A 17,771-nucleotide genomic window follows, 5' to 3' on the forward strand; every position below is an offset into this window, starting at 1 on the left:
ATCCTAACCGCCATCTTTGCCAACAGCTACAAGGACCACAGCTTCATCTAAGTGCTTAAGTATCACTTTATCCCAAAAAGCCACCCTGGACTGATGAGTGAACAGCCTGCCAGCCTCATATACAGGCTGTAAAAGCAAATATGATACCCAGAGTCATCACACCAGCAGGCCTTCCTTCCAGCTAAGTGGGCAACAGTGCTGGTATGGGAAGAGTATTTGCAGAAAGGTAGATTACAAGGACTCGTCTAGATTAAGTTATTCTTTTGCTTCCTGCTCACTGAGGAAGGGAATTAAGTAATATATACAAGCCTGACTTCCTACTAGAATTTAATTTGACCAGCATTGCAGCATGCGTCTTCTGCAGATTAGATTCTTAATGACTACATCTCAGCTAATCTCATACTTCTAATTTGTATGCTAGATTTATTCTGTGATGATCCCTGTTGGGACCAAAGTACAGTGGAGACTCACCAACAAGACTTCAAACACGCGAAGTAACGTGTCTCAAGAAACATAGTTGTGGCAGCAAAAAACTTTGTATGCCTTAACAGCTCTGTCTCAGACTGTTCAGTCACCCTCCCTCAGCTTTACTAAGCACTGTACCCAAGCTATTTTTGAGTTAAGTGCAAGTACAAGGCTGGCATCCTCACTGTGGATGAACCAAGGCAGACAAGACTGGTTCAGTAGGAATCTCAATCAGACATCAGGTTAAAACACCAATTAACATGTCCTATTAACACATCATTTGCAGAACAAAGGCCCTGAAAATGAATAATCCCTGAAGCAATACAATACCCCCCCCATATCTGGTTAATCCCTTCTAGGAAAAAAAGTTAGTAAAGCCATAATTCCAGCTATATATAAATCAGAAGAGATGGACTGGAGAGTCAGGGAAGGAGCCTGTGACTTGTCGTAAAACACCAGACATGTAAATGGAATGAATTCCTCCACTCCTGGAACATCGCTTAATGATGAGGGGATAGAGAAAATGAAAAATCTCTGGAGAAGCTTCAAAAGGTTAAACAATAAAAATGTTCTTTTGTTTTAAAGAAAGGCATGATGATTATAGTACTGTATTTATCTTTGGCCAGCTTTATATTCAAAACCAAAATCCTAGGCACTGTTCTTCTGGGACAAATATATATGTGTGTGTGTGTGCATGTATCTGTACATTTTAGTAATTTTTATAAATGTTAATTGAGTGGTGTGATGAGAAATGCACATTACATTTAAATGAGCAGAGGGAGTAACAAAGAAAACAGATGAAATCCATTACAGGTGTCTATGAGGAAGAGAATATGGATGCAAAGCTCCAGTTGGAGAATTTTAACTGCTGTCAACATTAAAATACCCCAGTGGGAATTAGAAGAGTAAAGCCTTTAACAAATCTTGCAGGTTACTGATGTTTGGCCTGTGCATCCAGAGAGGATTGAAATTAATAGAGCAATGTTTAAACTCAGCCAATGTGTTCAGGAGAATTTTGTGTTCTGGTGAACATCATCTTCATCATCCAGAATGAATTTCTGTCTTTTACTAAGAGAAACCTAGTAAATGTAGTATTTTTAACCTTCTGAATGTTCAAATATATGCAACCAGAGAACTAAAAGTACTGCCTCACTCTTAAATGCAGAACAAGCAAGATTTAAATAGTAAGCTATCTGAAGAAGCTATATAAACTGGCTGCTTGCTCTTCACTTGCTTTTAGTTACAGCACTAGAAGGGTGAGCTAGATTCAATAATAGAGCATACAACAAAGTTCAATCAACTTAATGTCTGTTAATTACAAAAAATTGAGACCTTCCTTAAGAAACATGTATTTGCTTTCTCATAGAAATTCTCCCTACTACTATGAAAGCAACAGTCTTTTTGCTAAGAACCAAAAGTATGACATCTGCAGTAGGATGGGCTCAAAGTCACTCCTAGTAGAGGGGTGTGGGAGGGAGCCTGGCAGGCACACTCTGCCCCCACTACAAAGTGCTCAAGCACAAGGAAGCCTAGGGTAAGTTAACTACCTCTTACCTCAGTAACCTCTCTTATAAATCCAGTCTTCCGCCTTTGAAAGAGACATACAACTTTGGTTCAATCAAGTTGTAAAATGAAACAAAACATTCTGCACAGAAACCTTACAAAACACCAGCCATATATATGCACATTATCTGTCATAGCATGTTCCTATATTATAGAGACATTATAAGAATAGTGTAGCATAGTACATAGTTACCTTTCAATCGGCCTAAGGGCTTAGTTATTATATATCTGTGTTCACATAACTAGGCTTTACTCAAAGCTTAGCATGAGTAGGCACTTTCTTGTCCTCCCCAACAAGAAGGGCAAGGCTGGCAAAAAAAAATCATAAAGTGTATACATAGGCATCACTACATATATAAAGACATAAAAATTCATAGAAACCCCATAAGCACAGCAGCCTACCACAGCCTTGTCTATTGTCTATATTAATTTTTACTCTTTAACAGATCTAATCTCAGGACAATAAAACTGAGCAGTCCTACTGCCACCCACAGTAGCTGGTGTCCTCCCACTATCATCCTTCCAACTGCTATTGCGCAATGAGAAAGTAAAATACTGGAAAAATAACAAAACAGAGACTATTAAAAATAAAAGAAGCAAAAGAAGTCTGTAAGAGAAATGGAGCTTACTTAGCATGTTCTCTACTAACAGGAGTAATGCACAAAACCAATGACGGGCAGAGATGCTTATCCAGTGGTCTGTAAACAACACAGATATATGGATTACCTGTGTCAAATTAGAAGACATTGATGTTTATGGATGAGCCCATGCTCAACAAAACAATCCTCTATTTTAAGCCTACTTGTGCTAGACATGTAGAACATGTGAATCCATTTTAATTCTAAAAATTACTATGAGATATTTAGCATAACCCATCCCTTCTCTTTGTGGGGAAGATTAATGATATTTGAAAATCAGTCCTTAAAGTATGCAAAGTAGCAGTTCAGCCTACTTTAATGCAAGACCCTTTAGGTCCAAACATATTATGTAGCATTTTTTCTAGAAGTTCTTCAGAAAAGCAGAATTTATTATATCTTGCCACAAATAAAAAACAAGTTGCCGACAGGGGTATGATGCTTCTTTCAAGGGATTGTAGTACAAATGGAGTCACTACTACTTGTTTTGTAAAATCAGATACTAGCTCTTGATCTACATGAAAGATTATTTTGAGAGGGAAACTTGTTGTCTTACCTCCACGCAAGAGCTCTTTAAAGTCCCAGAATTTTGGGCAAATAACTATGTGGCTTTCTGCAATACGCAGCCTATGCTCAACATTTAAAAAGAAAATAAACATTACAGGATCCAAACTATATTGGGATTTGGCTTTCAAGATTCAAAGATGCTTGGACTTTAATGCTTGTTTAACTTACTTCAGTATCTGAATCTTTATTTAGACATGATTCTCAAAACTTATACAAATAATGGCAGTTTCCATCTGCTCTGGTAATAAAGAATTAGTTAAAAAAAATGTTCTTTCTAGTCACCTGCTAAAAAAGGATTTTGATATTCTGCTCTTCTCCCATACATTGATCTATCCAGGTAATTTTAAATCAGTAAAGCAAATAATTACAGGTTTCTAGAAGACATAATGGTTATTTACAGTTTTGCAAACCACTAGAATATTAACTTCAAAACAAAATGAGCTCCTTTTATGCTTACTTGTCCTTAAAAGAAAAATTATAGAAATAAAAACCAGAATGAAAAAAGAATTTAAAACAGATGTTACTGTGTTGGTGAGAGAGGGAAAGAGCAGCTTTAGCTTTCCATGCCAAAGGTGGGAAACTATTCCACTCAAAGTCAAGCCTGTTAATTGTTATTTTGGAGGTTATTCATACCAGCTGCAAATGCAAGGCCATTTTCAATCATTTGCAATACATGGGTTGTCTAAAACACCTGTCCAGAAACAGGCTAAGAAACAGTGTATTTACATCATACAAATGAAGGGTAATTTGCACACACAAAACCATCTCATATTTAAATCCAGAAATATCAGTATTGTAAAACTATGTTTAAAATTCAGTATGCTTAAAACATAATAGAACTGTGGTAAAATAACACAACCTTCAAATTGTCAATCATTTAAGTGAGCAAGAAAGATCGGGTCTAAGAGACACTCTTTTCCTAGAGACTGCCTCCTTTTGCAATGAAATCTAAACTACAGGACAACCCAACACAATAGCATTTGGCTGAGCCTGCAGACAATCCAAAACCATACCTCCAGGGATTAGTGACCCTTTGCTAGTAAATTTAACCTTTGAATTAATTTATTGCAGACTGAGGAAAGCAGAAAAGAAAGCAGCTGGATTGAAGATCTAAGGTGAATAGAGCACTGCTCTGGTTTCTTAAATGAGTTCAACCCATGTAGTAGCTGGAGCACACGGAGCATGCTACTCATCTCAAAGTTGCCTAAAGGTTATGTGAAAACTGGCTACATCTTGCAGCACTAACTCATCAACAGCCATGGGGAAATCTGCTTAAGTACACACTGCAGGGTATGGTTTGCAGTATGTGCTTCTTAGAATGCTGCTAGAGAAATGAGGCAGTTATAAGCATACTTGAAACAGAAAGGACCTGACTGTAATTAGGGATTAAGTGTGCATTAGAGGCTTTTAAAATTTAATTTGGATACCAAATTACATCTCAATTCTCTTTCCTTAAGCAACAACAAAAAAGCTTCTAACCTAAAATAAACTTCTTTAAAATTGCCTACAGCAGCTATTACTCAGCTTTTCATTTTACTATCACCCTGAAAATGTTACCCCAGTGAGGTCTTGTTGTACTTGTCCTACAAATATATGACACAATCCCTGCCCCAGAGTTTGCAGTTTATATGTCAAAGTCTAATTATAGTGTGAGTATAAACCAGAAACCCTTTTACAAGTGGCAAAATTCTGAAAAATCAAGATAATAACACTAGCTCATCCTGATTTATGAGGTTATTTTTAGAAGAGTATAGGCTGATGTGCTCTGAGCTTTTTTATATTTGCATTAAGTCCTCTGTGATTCCTCCTCTGAAATGTGTGCATATGCTGAGTCCATGTGAGATACTACCACTGGCGCTTGTCATAAGAATTAAATCCCTCTCAAGCTTGTTTACAGCTCAGCACTTGTCATACTGCTCCCCTGAGTGTCGTGGCTGGTTGGTTTTTTTCTTTCTCATTGGCTCTGTGAAAGATTTAATTTCTTTTTTGTTTATGTGTGTACTTACACTTGCAGGTGCAGAAAAGAAAAAAAATTGCTGTACCCAGATGTTTTGAAGCTACACTAGCATACATACAGCTGAAATGAAAAGCTGTAGCAGATAAAACCAACTTTCTCATACAATACTCTACAGCATATTTAATAAACCTATCATGTTTCATTGACAAAAAGACTCTTGATTTCAATTTTAGGATGACCAGAATATTTTACAGTTTCTGTCTCTGCTCTTTTGCAAAGGGTTTTTTGAAGTCTGAAAGTGGTTCAATTACTCCTATTTCCAACTTCGCTAATATCTACTTGTAGTGGTTACAGACTTAATCATCAGTGCAGTTACTGCATACTAAGCTCCATTCTCTCCCAGCTTCACTTAGTAATATATAAATATACATTAAAAAATATATAAAATATATAGAAATTAAAAATTAAAGCGTGAGTGCTTAACATATTCCTGGGTAGCAGAGGAGTTTTCTACTTTACAAAATCCTACAAAATGACATTTGATTTTTCAGAATTTATATTGATAACGAGCCTTCTGTAACTGCAATAGGGTGCTCCTATTGCAATGTGCTTGCTTGGATGAACCAAATATGCTATAATTGCATAGATTGAAAACCATACATCATGTGCATGCAAATTATAAAAGCTGTATTATGGCCTTCAATCCTTTATACTGAAGGATGTATGGGTCATACTCAAAAAAGGTGTCTACCTTCAGTGGCAGCAGTTAATTGAAATATAAACAACTAAATCTCTGGAGATCCAGCTATAATAAGCAGTTTCCAAAGGAACTGATGCAATAGCTTCATTACTTGCAGCTGGTTTTGGTATAGTGAAAGCTCACTGTGTTTATTCCTCTTATGGAAATGTTTCCTCCCCAAAGTAGAAATTTGTCTACAGTTCCCTACAGACTACTCCAAAAGCTGTATCTCCTAGGCTGTGGTTTCCCATTCAGCAGCAACTGAATGGCCCAAACTGGCCATGGTGTTCTCTGCTGCTGCTTGTTCATGCTGCCAGTGGTGTTTTCAGCCTGATCAGCTCAGTGTGTATCTCCAAAAATTGGTTGAAGTGAGACTTGGCAGCTACAGGGGAAAAGAAAATGGCTGCTTCAATCACTGAAAACATTCTTATAGAATCAGAGCCTTGCAAGCCTCAGTTTAGCAAATTTCTGAGATTAAACTTGGACTCCTCTTGTAAAACTCAGCTACCTTAATCTAAAAAAATTGTAATGGCCAAGTAAAATAAATTATTTATAAAGCAAAGTTCCTTAACTTTATTTGTGGTGATGTAGTATGATAGTCCAAAAGGTGTTGGTGATGCAGGCTTACAAGGGAAGAGAAAAATCTTTTTTTCCCCCCCCTCAATTATATCTGTGACTATAATAAGGGCTATAAACCTGGAAGTTTATCTTTCTAAGGTTGTGCAACTGAAGCAACAAAATGCAGCGAAGTAAAAGCTCGGAACAATTATTTCAAATTCTGTTATGTTCAGTAGTTCACCAATTTGAGATAAGGCAGATTAAACGAGCGAAGAGCACTAGACTATCTACTGGAGAAACTAGGAGGGTTTTAAAACCCTGCAGGATGGACAAAGAAATCACTTATAAAACAGCCAGGGGTCAACTAGAAGAATGATGCCAAAATTCTAACTGCAGTATGTTTTAGTTTTATGGTGTACTCAATTTTTAATATCCATTAAATGTTTGAATTTTAGCTTCCAGGCTCATTTTTCAAACACCTTTCATGATAACATTGCTTCTGATATTTAAAGACCATACAAACATAACATCTGATTTGATATTGGCACTATACCCTCACTAGGATTTTAAATGTGCTAAGGGAAACAACCGCAAAGGGAAGGGAAGAAGCTTTATCTTTTACTTTACTGAATAAAACTGAGAACAGTTCTGTACAGAGCTTCTTACTTTCCATCCACAAGTAACTTGTGTTACTTTTGCTATGAAGAACTCTGGTATGTTTATTGTATTTTCAATACAGGTTGTACTTTCATTTCCTATTACATTAAGACTGCCTTCAGAGGAACCCAGAGGACAACCGATTTCTTTTATTAAATAGAAATACATTTTATGCTATTAAAAAGTACATTCTGCTTTAATAAATTTGTTTTACTAATTTAAATTGAATCAATATTAAGTTCCAAGCAGGTCTATAAAAAACAGAAGTTCTGTACATTGAAGTTTCTGTTATAACAAACTCAAAGAAACTTCATAGGTTATCCTCAAGAAAGGCTAAGTCATTTTCAGCCTTAAAACAGAGGATGACACAGCTTGCCTTGACACTTTTAGGCTGTGGTACTTGCTAGCCTGCTATCTCAGACAAAGGTCACTGAAAAGTGACAAGCTATAGTTTAAAAGGACATTTATTTTAAGCAGCATTGTTAAACTCTTCAGAACTACTAGAACTTCATTATTTAGCAAAGATTAATAAAATGCCACTATTCAACACTAAGTCACATTTTACTATATTAATACAAGACAGCATACATGCCACATGTTAAGAGCTTCTTTTTGGTTCCATCAAGGCAGATCCTACAAGCATTCGTCTCCTCTGGGATAACTGGCCTTTCTATGGTCTCAAGAGGGCATCCAGCATATGTTATCTGGGAAAGAGAACAGAGTGAAAAGTGACACAAACAGAAGAAAAGCTTCTCTAGCATGAACTTGTTGCCTTAGGCTCCTTCTGGGAATTCTGATCTGATACAGATATTTAAAGCTCTTGGCTATCTTTCAGAGCCATGAAAGTAGGATATGACCAATGCTCTGGCTCCTCAAGCTGCAATTTTAAGAATCAGTAAAAAAAGCTTCACTTTATTAGATAAAGCAGCTTAACCTACTTGTCCTGCATGTTGCACTCTATTATTCATGATTAAATTTCTGAATCTACTTTTGCTTCTCCTCTGTAGAAGTGTCTTTTGCTTTCCATCACCAGCCTATGATTTAAAAGTTGAGTATACACCAACCATCAGGAGGAGACATTCCAAGATACAAAGGATTGTGACAGGGAAAAAGAAGCCATTTAAATGATATCTAACAAATACACTGCATTTCACTAAATATCCTGGGAAAATTATAGCACATGCCATCAACTTGCTAGCTCAAAGAGGAAGTGAAGTCTTTCCAAGATCAAGTGGAAAGACACAAGTCTCAGCTGAATTCTGCTGAAAACCTGAGAAACTGATACACAAAATTCAATCCTCATTTCAGGCAGCAAACACCCAAATAATTAAAATATAAACAATTTAAAAACTATTAAGTATTCATATGTTCTGTTTCTTCTACAGCCTTAAAAGAGAGGAGAGTAAGGATTTAAATTTGTTGCTAGAATACCATGACAGGACCAGAATGAGAAAGTCGCAAGAGGCTGTAAGGAACAAACCTGCAGGTTACTTTCCTTTAGCCAAAATTATTAATTCTTATACTATTTATGAGCCAAACATATCAAGGTTACATACTCACGGCTGCTGCACTACCAGTGTGAGTCAACTTCCTTTATAAAGACACCACTATATATTACCCCATTCACCAAATGTTTTTGAGAAAATAACTCTCTTGAATTAAATGCCTAACATTGAGAATTTAGTGAACTAAGATGAAATTATGTTATGAATTTAATGTAAATAAACTTAAGGGATTCATTTTGCAATGCTACTTAAAAAAGTGCTTAAAGAATGGAGAATTGGTTTCTGACAAGCTAACACTTTTTGATAATGCAGTTAATCTTAAATTGTCTGATACAGCCCATACATGTGATCTGAACATTTAATTTTCTTAATATGAAGTTAATTTGCCCAAATTTAAATGCAGATATATATATAACACCACAGTTATCTTTGTGGTTGTCACAAAAACCTTAGCCTCTCTGAAATAATGAACAGTTAAACTCAAAAAAAGAGCACGTTTTTACATCAATAAACACATTAGCTTTATAGCACCTTGCAGGCATAACAATTACATTAATCTCCCTCAAAATGAAGTGTTTCACAGCTAAACATTTTCCACTTTGTTTTTTTAAATCTGGTGCAACATAGGAAAAACATCAACCTAACATGGTTACTTTGGGTCAATGAAATAAATGAATATAAAATTTTAATTAAGGATCTTAGAGCTAGAACAGTGGTCCAAAACTCAAATGAATATAACAAAGAACATTCTGTAAACTAATGTGTCTGTAAACTAATATGAATTATCAGTCATACTTCTTTCCTTTTTAGCGCTGAATTAATGGGGAAAAATCAGAGTCAAAATTATGCATAAAAATGTAATGTTGAAAGGAGATAACGTGCCAGGCTTCGTCTAAGAACTAAGAACTGTCCTTCTGAGATACACTAAAACTGGAGTAAAGGTTTTATTAAAAAAAAAAATAATTCAAGTAATCATAAAACATACCAATTTTTTTTATTAGAGGCATATTAAGCATACATCAAAAAAATACAGGATGCAACTAGACAAAATAAGCTTACAAGCCTCAAAAAAAATCAAACACCAATGAAAACAAAAAGAGAACAATCAGGTGTAAGATTTGGCCTAGACAAAAATTTCTAAACAGTCTCTAACAAAACACTACTGTGACAGCCTACAGCCACAGTCTTTGGTAGAATATTAGTGTATTCTACAGCATTAAAAAAAGTAACTGCTTTCTACATGCCAGCATATAAATAACAATGCTTAGCGCCTGCAGAAAAGCGCCAAGATCTTTTATTTAAGGTTTTGCAGAATACCAAGGGTTATTCAAGATTCCTTACCCCAACCTTCAATTACTAATGCCTTCTAGCAGTAAAACACCACAGAACACTATTTAACACCTATGGCTAAGGGTTCTTCTCATTCTCCCCTCATTTCCAGGGAAAAAAGTGGACATGGTTTTGTTATTAAAAAGTTTGTGTTTAAAATACATCACCCGATACTTAGAACTCAGTATGTGCTATGATTTGATCTGATTTTTTTCCCTGGGTTTACTCATCCATTCTGTTAAACTGAACCGCAGGTTCAGTTTCTTTCCCAAACTGCACAAGGCAAACTGCAATGTTGGCTGCACTTGAGGAAATTCCAAGTGACTAAACACTCACTGACCATAAGCTAATAATAACAGTTTTCCATTAAATCCAAATAATAAAGATAACATATGCATAGCATTTGATTTCCTTAAAAATAAACATTATATAAACAATCTGAAATTATTATTCAAGCAAATATGATAGATCTCTTGAGCTGAGGGGAGATGGTGATTCTCATATAGATAACAAGAATTAACTTCGAGTTGCTGGTTTTTGGTAAGGCAATGAAAACTTGAGGTAAAATATCTTCTAAGTACAAAAAGAGAGGTGACACAGAATAAGAAATACTGACAGCTGTATGGGAAAAAAAACCACCAACCCAACTTTTAAATGACTCAGAAACAAAGAAAAACCCTGCATTATGTGCAGTTATATTCAAATAACTCATAATGAATTCAACCTAACTTGATCTCTGGAGTGACTTCAGCCAAAAGTACTAGTTCAACTTATCTCTAGAAAACCTCCCAAATAACATAAGAGATTAATCTTCATAATTATGCAGTCTCCTACAGTGTTTAGAAGGCAAGTGAACCACTTCATATAGGAAAAAGTGTATTGAATTTGTTTTTCTCCTTCACAAAAATACCATGTCATTGTTTTCGTGATAGCTTTAAATAGGCAAGTAAGGTTATCTGATGGTCCTGCTAGAACAATCTAATTCTCTCTCACTTCTTCCTTTGGAAGTGCTACTAGATATTTAGATGGTTTATACCTAACATTACCTTTTGTATAAGCATTCTCTACATGCTTTAGAGCAAACAATGCTTTACATATTAAGCATCTGACAATATATATACACACACCTGCCAAATGTGCGATTTTTTAATCTGTTTTATTTTCCAACTTTTCTCAACAGTATGTGGCCAAATTCTTCCAAATTCTTATTATTTAAATGGTAAATGTTTAAAAATTTTAATTGCATAATAAAAGACAAATGTAAGGAATTTACAAGTAAGTATCATACAACTGGTTCCAGTTGAACTTAATCTTTTCCAACACCACATATAGGAGTGTTATTCAAAATATATAATTTGCATGGAAGATCATCAGTGAGATTAAAAATACTGCAGGGATTTCTCTGGGTTTAAATGCAGATGTATTCAGGAACTCCTTCAGTAACATACACATCCAGTTTCATAGTTCATTAAGTCCTTTAAACTGCCATTGTGATGCTGTATTTTATCATCTTCCACGTGTACATGCATGAAGACATCAGACTGGTTAATCATAACTTGAGTTAACAATCTCACTTAAAACCTTTAAAGAACAAAAGAATACTGCAAATTATTGCTCTCAGCTTTTTCGTGTGCCTTGTTATTTCAAGTTCTTAAAGTGGCAGATCTTGAAGAGCTGTAAGTATGTAAACTGTTCCACTTTTCGTTTAAAAGTCTTCTAAACCTGCATGGATGAAAACTAAGCCATAATTCAAAATTCAAGTCATACAAATCTTCAGAGTTCGAAGCAATTTTTCAGATGTTGAGACTGATGTGGTTTCTTTAGAGGCTCCAGCAATAAGCTGGATGGTCTCTAAATTTTAATACTGTTGCTGATTAGATTCCTTCAGCAGCTGAGCCTAGAAGGACACTAGGAGACTTCAGTTGCATGCTGATGTCCCAGAAAAATATCTCTATATAATCTGGAAAAGTTAGCACATTTTACCACAATACACAGCTACAAAAAATATGTTTATGCGTAGGCACTTACTCATTTAATACTAAGAGGAAAAAAGTAAAAAGAGCCCAGCCAAACAAAAAACCTCACGTAAGTCTCAAATTAATTCACAATTTTAAAATTAAATAGTTTTTGGGAAGCGTCACTAAATCTTTTTTAAAAATGTGGGAAAACTATGCCCAAAGTTTCAAGCTGAGCATAAAATTATGCACAAAGACAAAATTTTGTTGCAAATATTTACTCAAAAGGTAATAATTTACAGCAGTGCTTTAACAGCTGTTCAAAACATATAACATTCATTAAAAACAAAACTCTAAGTCAAAAGCACATTCTGAATGTTTCAAATGGAGCAGTGAAGTCATAAGAGCAAGCTACCATTAATCATACGTGTCCCTACATCTAGCTGCTAACTAGAACACAAAAAAACCAAACCAAAAACCAAACCAAAACCAGCAGCCATCTTTCTGTACACAGTTTAGACTACAAAAAGTCCAGAAGTTGAACTGTACAATTCTACTTTATATGCCCTTGTGTCCTTTTTGTAACAGTTAGCCAGTAGCAGCTGCAAAATGGCAGAATGCATGCCAGTTTGTGTTTCCAGTTTGGGGGTTTCCTCCTTTTTGCTTAAACCAGTTTTTACATTAAACCATACTTTGGTGTGACTTACAGACCATTCCTACAGGTCTATGGCTAAGAATTATTAAAACAATGGTAAAAGCCTAACAGCTACAGTACTTTCAGCAGTATGTTCTACTTTATACAATTGTGTTCAGTATTTCTGCACAGCCTGGACACTGAAAACCCCACAAATATATATTTTTATTGTAATAATTCCACTTTCACTGAAAGTTTATTAAGGTAAGCTTACAGCCTGGCAGGATTACACCTGTACAGAGGTGCATAGATTCATATCATTCTGTTTACATGCTTTTACAGACAGGAATGTGACACCAAGTCCAAAGGGTTACGTTTACCCAAATTACCAGCAGACCAATAACCATCACTACAAGTGTGCTCCATTTCAGCATCAGAAGTGAATTAATACTGAATTCCACTGTTAAATGATATTCACACTGAAGGATTTAAAAAAAATATTTTCTTGGCAAACAAATCACCTTATCCCAGGCTAGTTAACTACAAAAATTAGAATTTATTCCTCCTTTCAAATGTCAATCTAATAAGATATATCACACCCAAAAGACAGGAAGATACATTTGAACATTACCTTTTGTAAATTTAGTTAATTCAGTTGTACATACACATACATGCTATCTTCATATGCAGAACGTCCCTTTAGCATCTCTCTCTCCTCCCTCTCCCCCTACCCTTTTTTTCTTTTAATAATTGGCATCAATGAGCACACTCATCAGGAATGGTCCATGGTGTTCTTATCATTGTTCCTAATAAACAATAAAATTAACATAATTTCAGCTTGCTTCATTTTCGCCTGTCTTATTTACAGTTGTTTCCATTCTGTTGGGACTGCCTTCTTTAGAAGTCTCATCTGTTTGTTCAGAGAGCTGTCCAGCTTTCTTTGATGAAGGTGCAACATTACCTTTTTGAAGAATTTCAGTAGCTTCATGCTCTAGTACCTCTGATGGAGTCAAAGGCTCCAGATGAATACTGCCTTGTTCACTAATGTCTGAACTAACAGATTCAGGTTCATCTCTCTTTCTCAAGAACTGCTCAAAAATAACATCTTCACCCAATGTTAGTTTTAAGTCCCTTGCGTTCATTGCTGAAAGTGTAGTTTCATCCAAGCTATATACTTTAGTCTGCTCATTCAAGATAATGTTATCTGAACTTTGGCAAGTTTTCAACTCACTTTTATCAAGAATACATTTTTGTTTCTCCTCTACTAATTGCTTGTTATTATCTGAATCACAACATTCTCCTTTCTCATGCAAAGAATTCTTTGAGCTGTTGTCAGGGAGTTCCAAACTAGGAACATTGTCTCTATTTGATAATGATGAGCTTTCTTCATTCTTTTCAACTGATGCAACTTTTTTAGTTTGATTTCTATTGCATTCTTTTGTTTCATCTGTAGAGTCACACTCTTGTTTGCTGGAAAAAACCAAAACAAGTTACTTTTATAACAAATGAAATAAAGCAACACATGGCTGTACTCTGCCAAGTGACACGCAGAAAGTGGTATTGTGGATTTCCTATTTGGTGTTTCTCACAAGTTTTCATAGCAAGATGGGCTAGATCTAATTAACAGCTGCATTTTTCTAACTTATTTACAAACCCAGTTTTGTATTTAGCAGTCAGTTATTACTCTTTAGTTCTTGCATTTCATCTCCAGAAAGGAAGGTTAAGATGTCCCCTTTGCATGACACATGGTATTTACCCAAATACAATGTTAAATTCCTCTACCTGCATAGCCTTTTTGACACAGGTGCAGATACAACTACTTGGTAACTTTTGTTGATGATGTGAAAGAAAAAGAAGCCAGTTCATACCTTTATACTGTCAAATTGACTCTGCAATACTAATGAGAGTAAAGTGAGAGAAAAGCTGACAGAAATATGAATTAACTTAAATCTAAAATTTAGTTGAGCAACTACAAATCTGGATTCACTGGAAAAGTGGATTGTGAAGTAGCATTTTCAACCACTTTTCAGAGTAAAACTGTATGTTTATAAAAAGGAAATATAGATCAGTACTGAATTACGCAAGTGAAAATGAGAATCTTACTATATAATAAAATCTAAACCACAGCATATAAACTTTGTAGACAAACTGTTTAAACCTTGTATTATTTCAATAAAGCCACTTGCATGCACTGCTTTAGGGTGAGCAGGGGAAAAAAAATAAAACTGAGTGCTCCAAAGAAAGACTGAACTGTAGACTTCAAATGCCACCTGTACCCATAAAAATATAAAATAGTCTGGTCACATTGCTATATGCAATTTGCTCATATGTTACATTCCAACAGTCAAAATATGAAATACTATTTGCTAATATTTCTCTTCATTTGTTACAGGAACACCAGCTTCTCCCATCCTTTCATTGATGGAACTCAATTTTTGCTGTGAAGATTTACATTTGGTAAAAGTTTAATATAATTTCTAACCCATTCAAAATTCTACAGAATAAGTAGCGCTCAAATTACCTAAAATGATGATGGTGACAGACAAAATAAAGCAGGGGGGGGAGATGGAAGAACAACAGTTGGTCTGATTTCAGATATAAATCCTATGTAGGAAGTGAAGTTAGGAGCAAATAAATTGCCCAAATTAACTTTTAAGATTTAAAACTTAAATGGAAAATACCGTCTAAACAGTGACATGCAGACAAGAGATGTGAGAGATTATATCACCCATTAATCAAAATGCATTTGTACTTTATTTCTTCAAATAGTTTTAAAAATGGTTTGAAGTAATTTTTTGGTAAAACCACTTTTAACATTACCTAAGCAAAAGACAGTTCCAGGACTCTTAAAAGGAATAACCGATTTCCTGCTACTATGTTTTTATTATATATTTTGTTCAAGCTGAAAGTCTGCACATGTTGTTCTACTGATCCAGGAATTTAAAATAAGTCACATTACTTGCCTATATGCTAAATGATATTGGATTCTAGAGAAAATGGTTTTTCTGGAAAAGGTGCTACATCCTACAAACATTCAGAAATCTGTTTCCGGGTTTTACCTTCACTTAAATAAACTAGTCCAAGAACATTCCATTTCCTAATTTAAATTTAAGTCAGAGGAATATTTTGAGTAGGGATAAGAGGCTGCTGAGATAATCCTTGAGTGGTGAAATCTCAACAGTCACTGAGGTAGTAATAAGAATCTTTTCTTCCTGTTACACCAATTTATCACTCATAATAAGGAATTAACTCAAGAGATAGGCCAACCTCTTTACCAAGTTACAACCTATATTTGCTACTTGTGTCAAACAGAACAAGTTTTTTCATTTGTTGGACTACCTATACCAGTAAATGACATTCTCAAATATACAGACAAATCTTCTATCCAAGTTCTTCTCCTCTCAAACTTCTAAAAGAAAAAAAAAAAAAAGGGAAAGAGGGTAATATTTGAGGAAAACTCAAGACTAAGTTCCAACACAAAAGCCAATGCTCACAAACACCCAGTTTGCGAGTCAGCTGTGGCTGACATAACTGGTCTTGCCATAACTGTTCCTAATTACCTCATCTATTCCAGAGAAACACTTAAGCTATATGGAGCTGTATGAATGCTAGTATATATTTAGAATTGTCTTCACATGAAAATCCAGTCAACTCTTTATGAAAGAGTGTATGTATATGACCTTCAGCTACTACTTTTCAGCAAGCAACTTGAAGGTGAGGTGTAGCTGCAGAGTTAGCAAGCACAGTGTTACGCTCTATGTGGAAAGTTTTGAACACAGATATGCAAAAAGAATTACTAATGCCTCATTAGCAGACAGAGCAGTGTTTTCACACCAGAAATCCCAGATGGATTACATACATGTACACACACACAATTCACACCAAGAAAAATCTTCAAAGTACAAAACTGCCCTTAACAAAAAATGAATCCATCACAATCTCCCTCACCTTCCAGTAACCAAAATCCCAGCTTCATCCAAACCCAGCCTCTCATTCTCACTCATTTTTGGCAAAACACAGTAGGAGAGGTGGAGGAAGTGGGGAAGAAAAGGGAAAAAAAAATTTCATTTCTCATGCAGAAACATGCTGTCTCTCATCTGCATACTTTCCCATGAGTCACTTATAGAGTATAAAAACAAAATTAAACAAGTTTTTGCACAATCACCATAACAATTATCCACAAACAACAGTGACCTTTTAGATCACTAAGCACAACAGTGAGTTCATTTCAACAAAACAGCTCTCCAGTGAAATAATTCACCTCTGCCGAGAACTACAGGTGAATAAACAAAACCTAGCAATTGTGGCACACTAAAACCCTGCAATAAAAAGAAAAGTCATAGGATTTCAAGAAATCATTCTGGTAGTAAGTCAGTAGTTGAAAAAGAATAGCCTTCCATCTAATACTAGAAATGAAACATCCTCTTACTACTCTATGTGCAAACAATACTGGTTACAGGGTAAGAAAACTGAAAATTATGACATCATAAATACCAGAAAATTTGCAGATGTTAACAACTGTATTATATAGAAAGGAGGATTTCAGTGAACAGTTAGGACGTAAAATCTGACTTCTGTTTAATAAATGAAAACAATGAATCCATCTTCTACAGCATGATACAAACTGTGGCTAGACTATCAAATATGGGCTATACTAACAAACTAGCTGCCATGTCATCTAATTGAAGTGAGGTTTTAGAATAAGCCTACTTCAAGGGAGTAGCATAAGCAACAATTTTGAATCCCAGAGATTCAAACAAACACCCACTACAAGCTACAGAAGCCTAGAAGGGATTTTTTTTTCTTTTTCTCATTGGATAGAAAATATAAGATTTGGGTGCCAAGCAAGGCTGGGAGAAACTAGGCTCTGAATATTTGTTGTTTTAAAATACTATTACCTCAAATTTTTTTTGCTGTTCTTTGCCATACATAGTCACTAACCTTATTTGAAGTATTTTATTATTTTATATTGGTATTTTATATTAACATTGCATTTACATTAACAATTTGGTGTGTGAAACACCACCAGGGTTTCGAGGCACCCTCCTTAGTTGTTCGCACACACTGGTTGGATTTACAGAGCAGTCCTGGGGTATGTAAACTAGGTTTCATGTTGAGGAAAATCAACTGGAAGCTCTGGCTCACAAGTGCTCCAACTCCTAGTGGAGCTGGGTCCTCAAGGCTCCAAATCAACTACAGACATTCCA

At 35.3% G+C, this 17,771-nt stretch overlaps 1 protein-coding gene across 13 annotated transcripts in view; it reads right to left on the reverse strand.

The window, feature by feature from the left end:
- Positions 1-9,618: 9,618 nt before the first annotated feature.
- Positions 9,619-17,771, reverse strand: part of ZNF280D (zinc finger protein 280D) — a 54,603-nt gene continuing 46,450 nt past the window's right edge. For 12 of the 13 annotated variants that reach the window (XM_064456483.1, XM_064456492.1, XM_064456485.1 and 9 more), the window contains one exon: positions 9,619-14,034. In XM_064456483.1, coding sequence (XP_064312553.1) covers positions 13,398-14,034 — 637 coding nt within the window. In that variant the 3' untranslated portion in view covers positions 9,619-13,397. The remainder of the gene's footprint in view (positions 14,035-17,771) is intronic. The other variant, XR_010373758.1, reaches the window with a different exon arrangement.

Source organism: Phalacrocorax carbo, chromosome 7, assembly GCF_963921805.1.
Source record: "Phalacrocorax carbo chromosome 7, bPhaCar2.1, whole genome shotgun sequence".
In the NCBI taxonomy this organism is placed as follows: domain Eukaryota; kingdom Metazoa; phylum Chordata; class Aves; order Suliformes; family Phalacrocoracidae; genus Phalacrocorax; species Phalacrocorax carbo.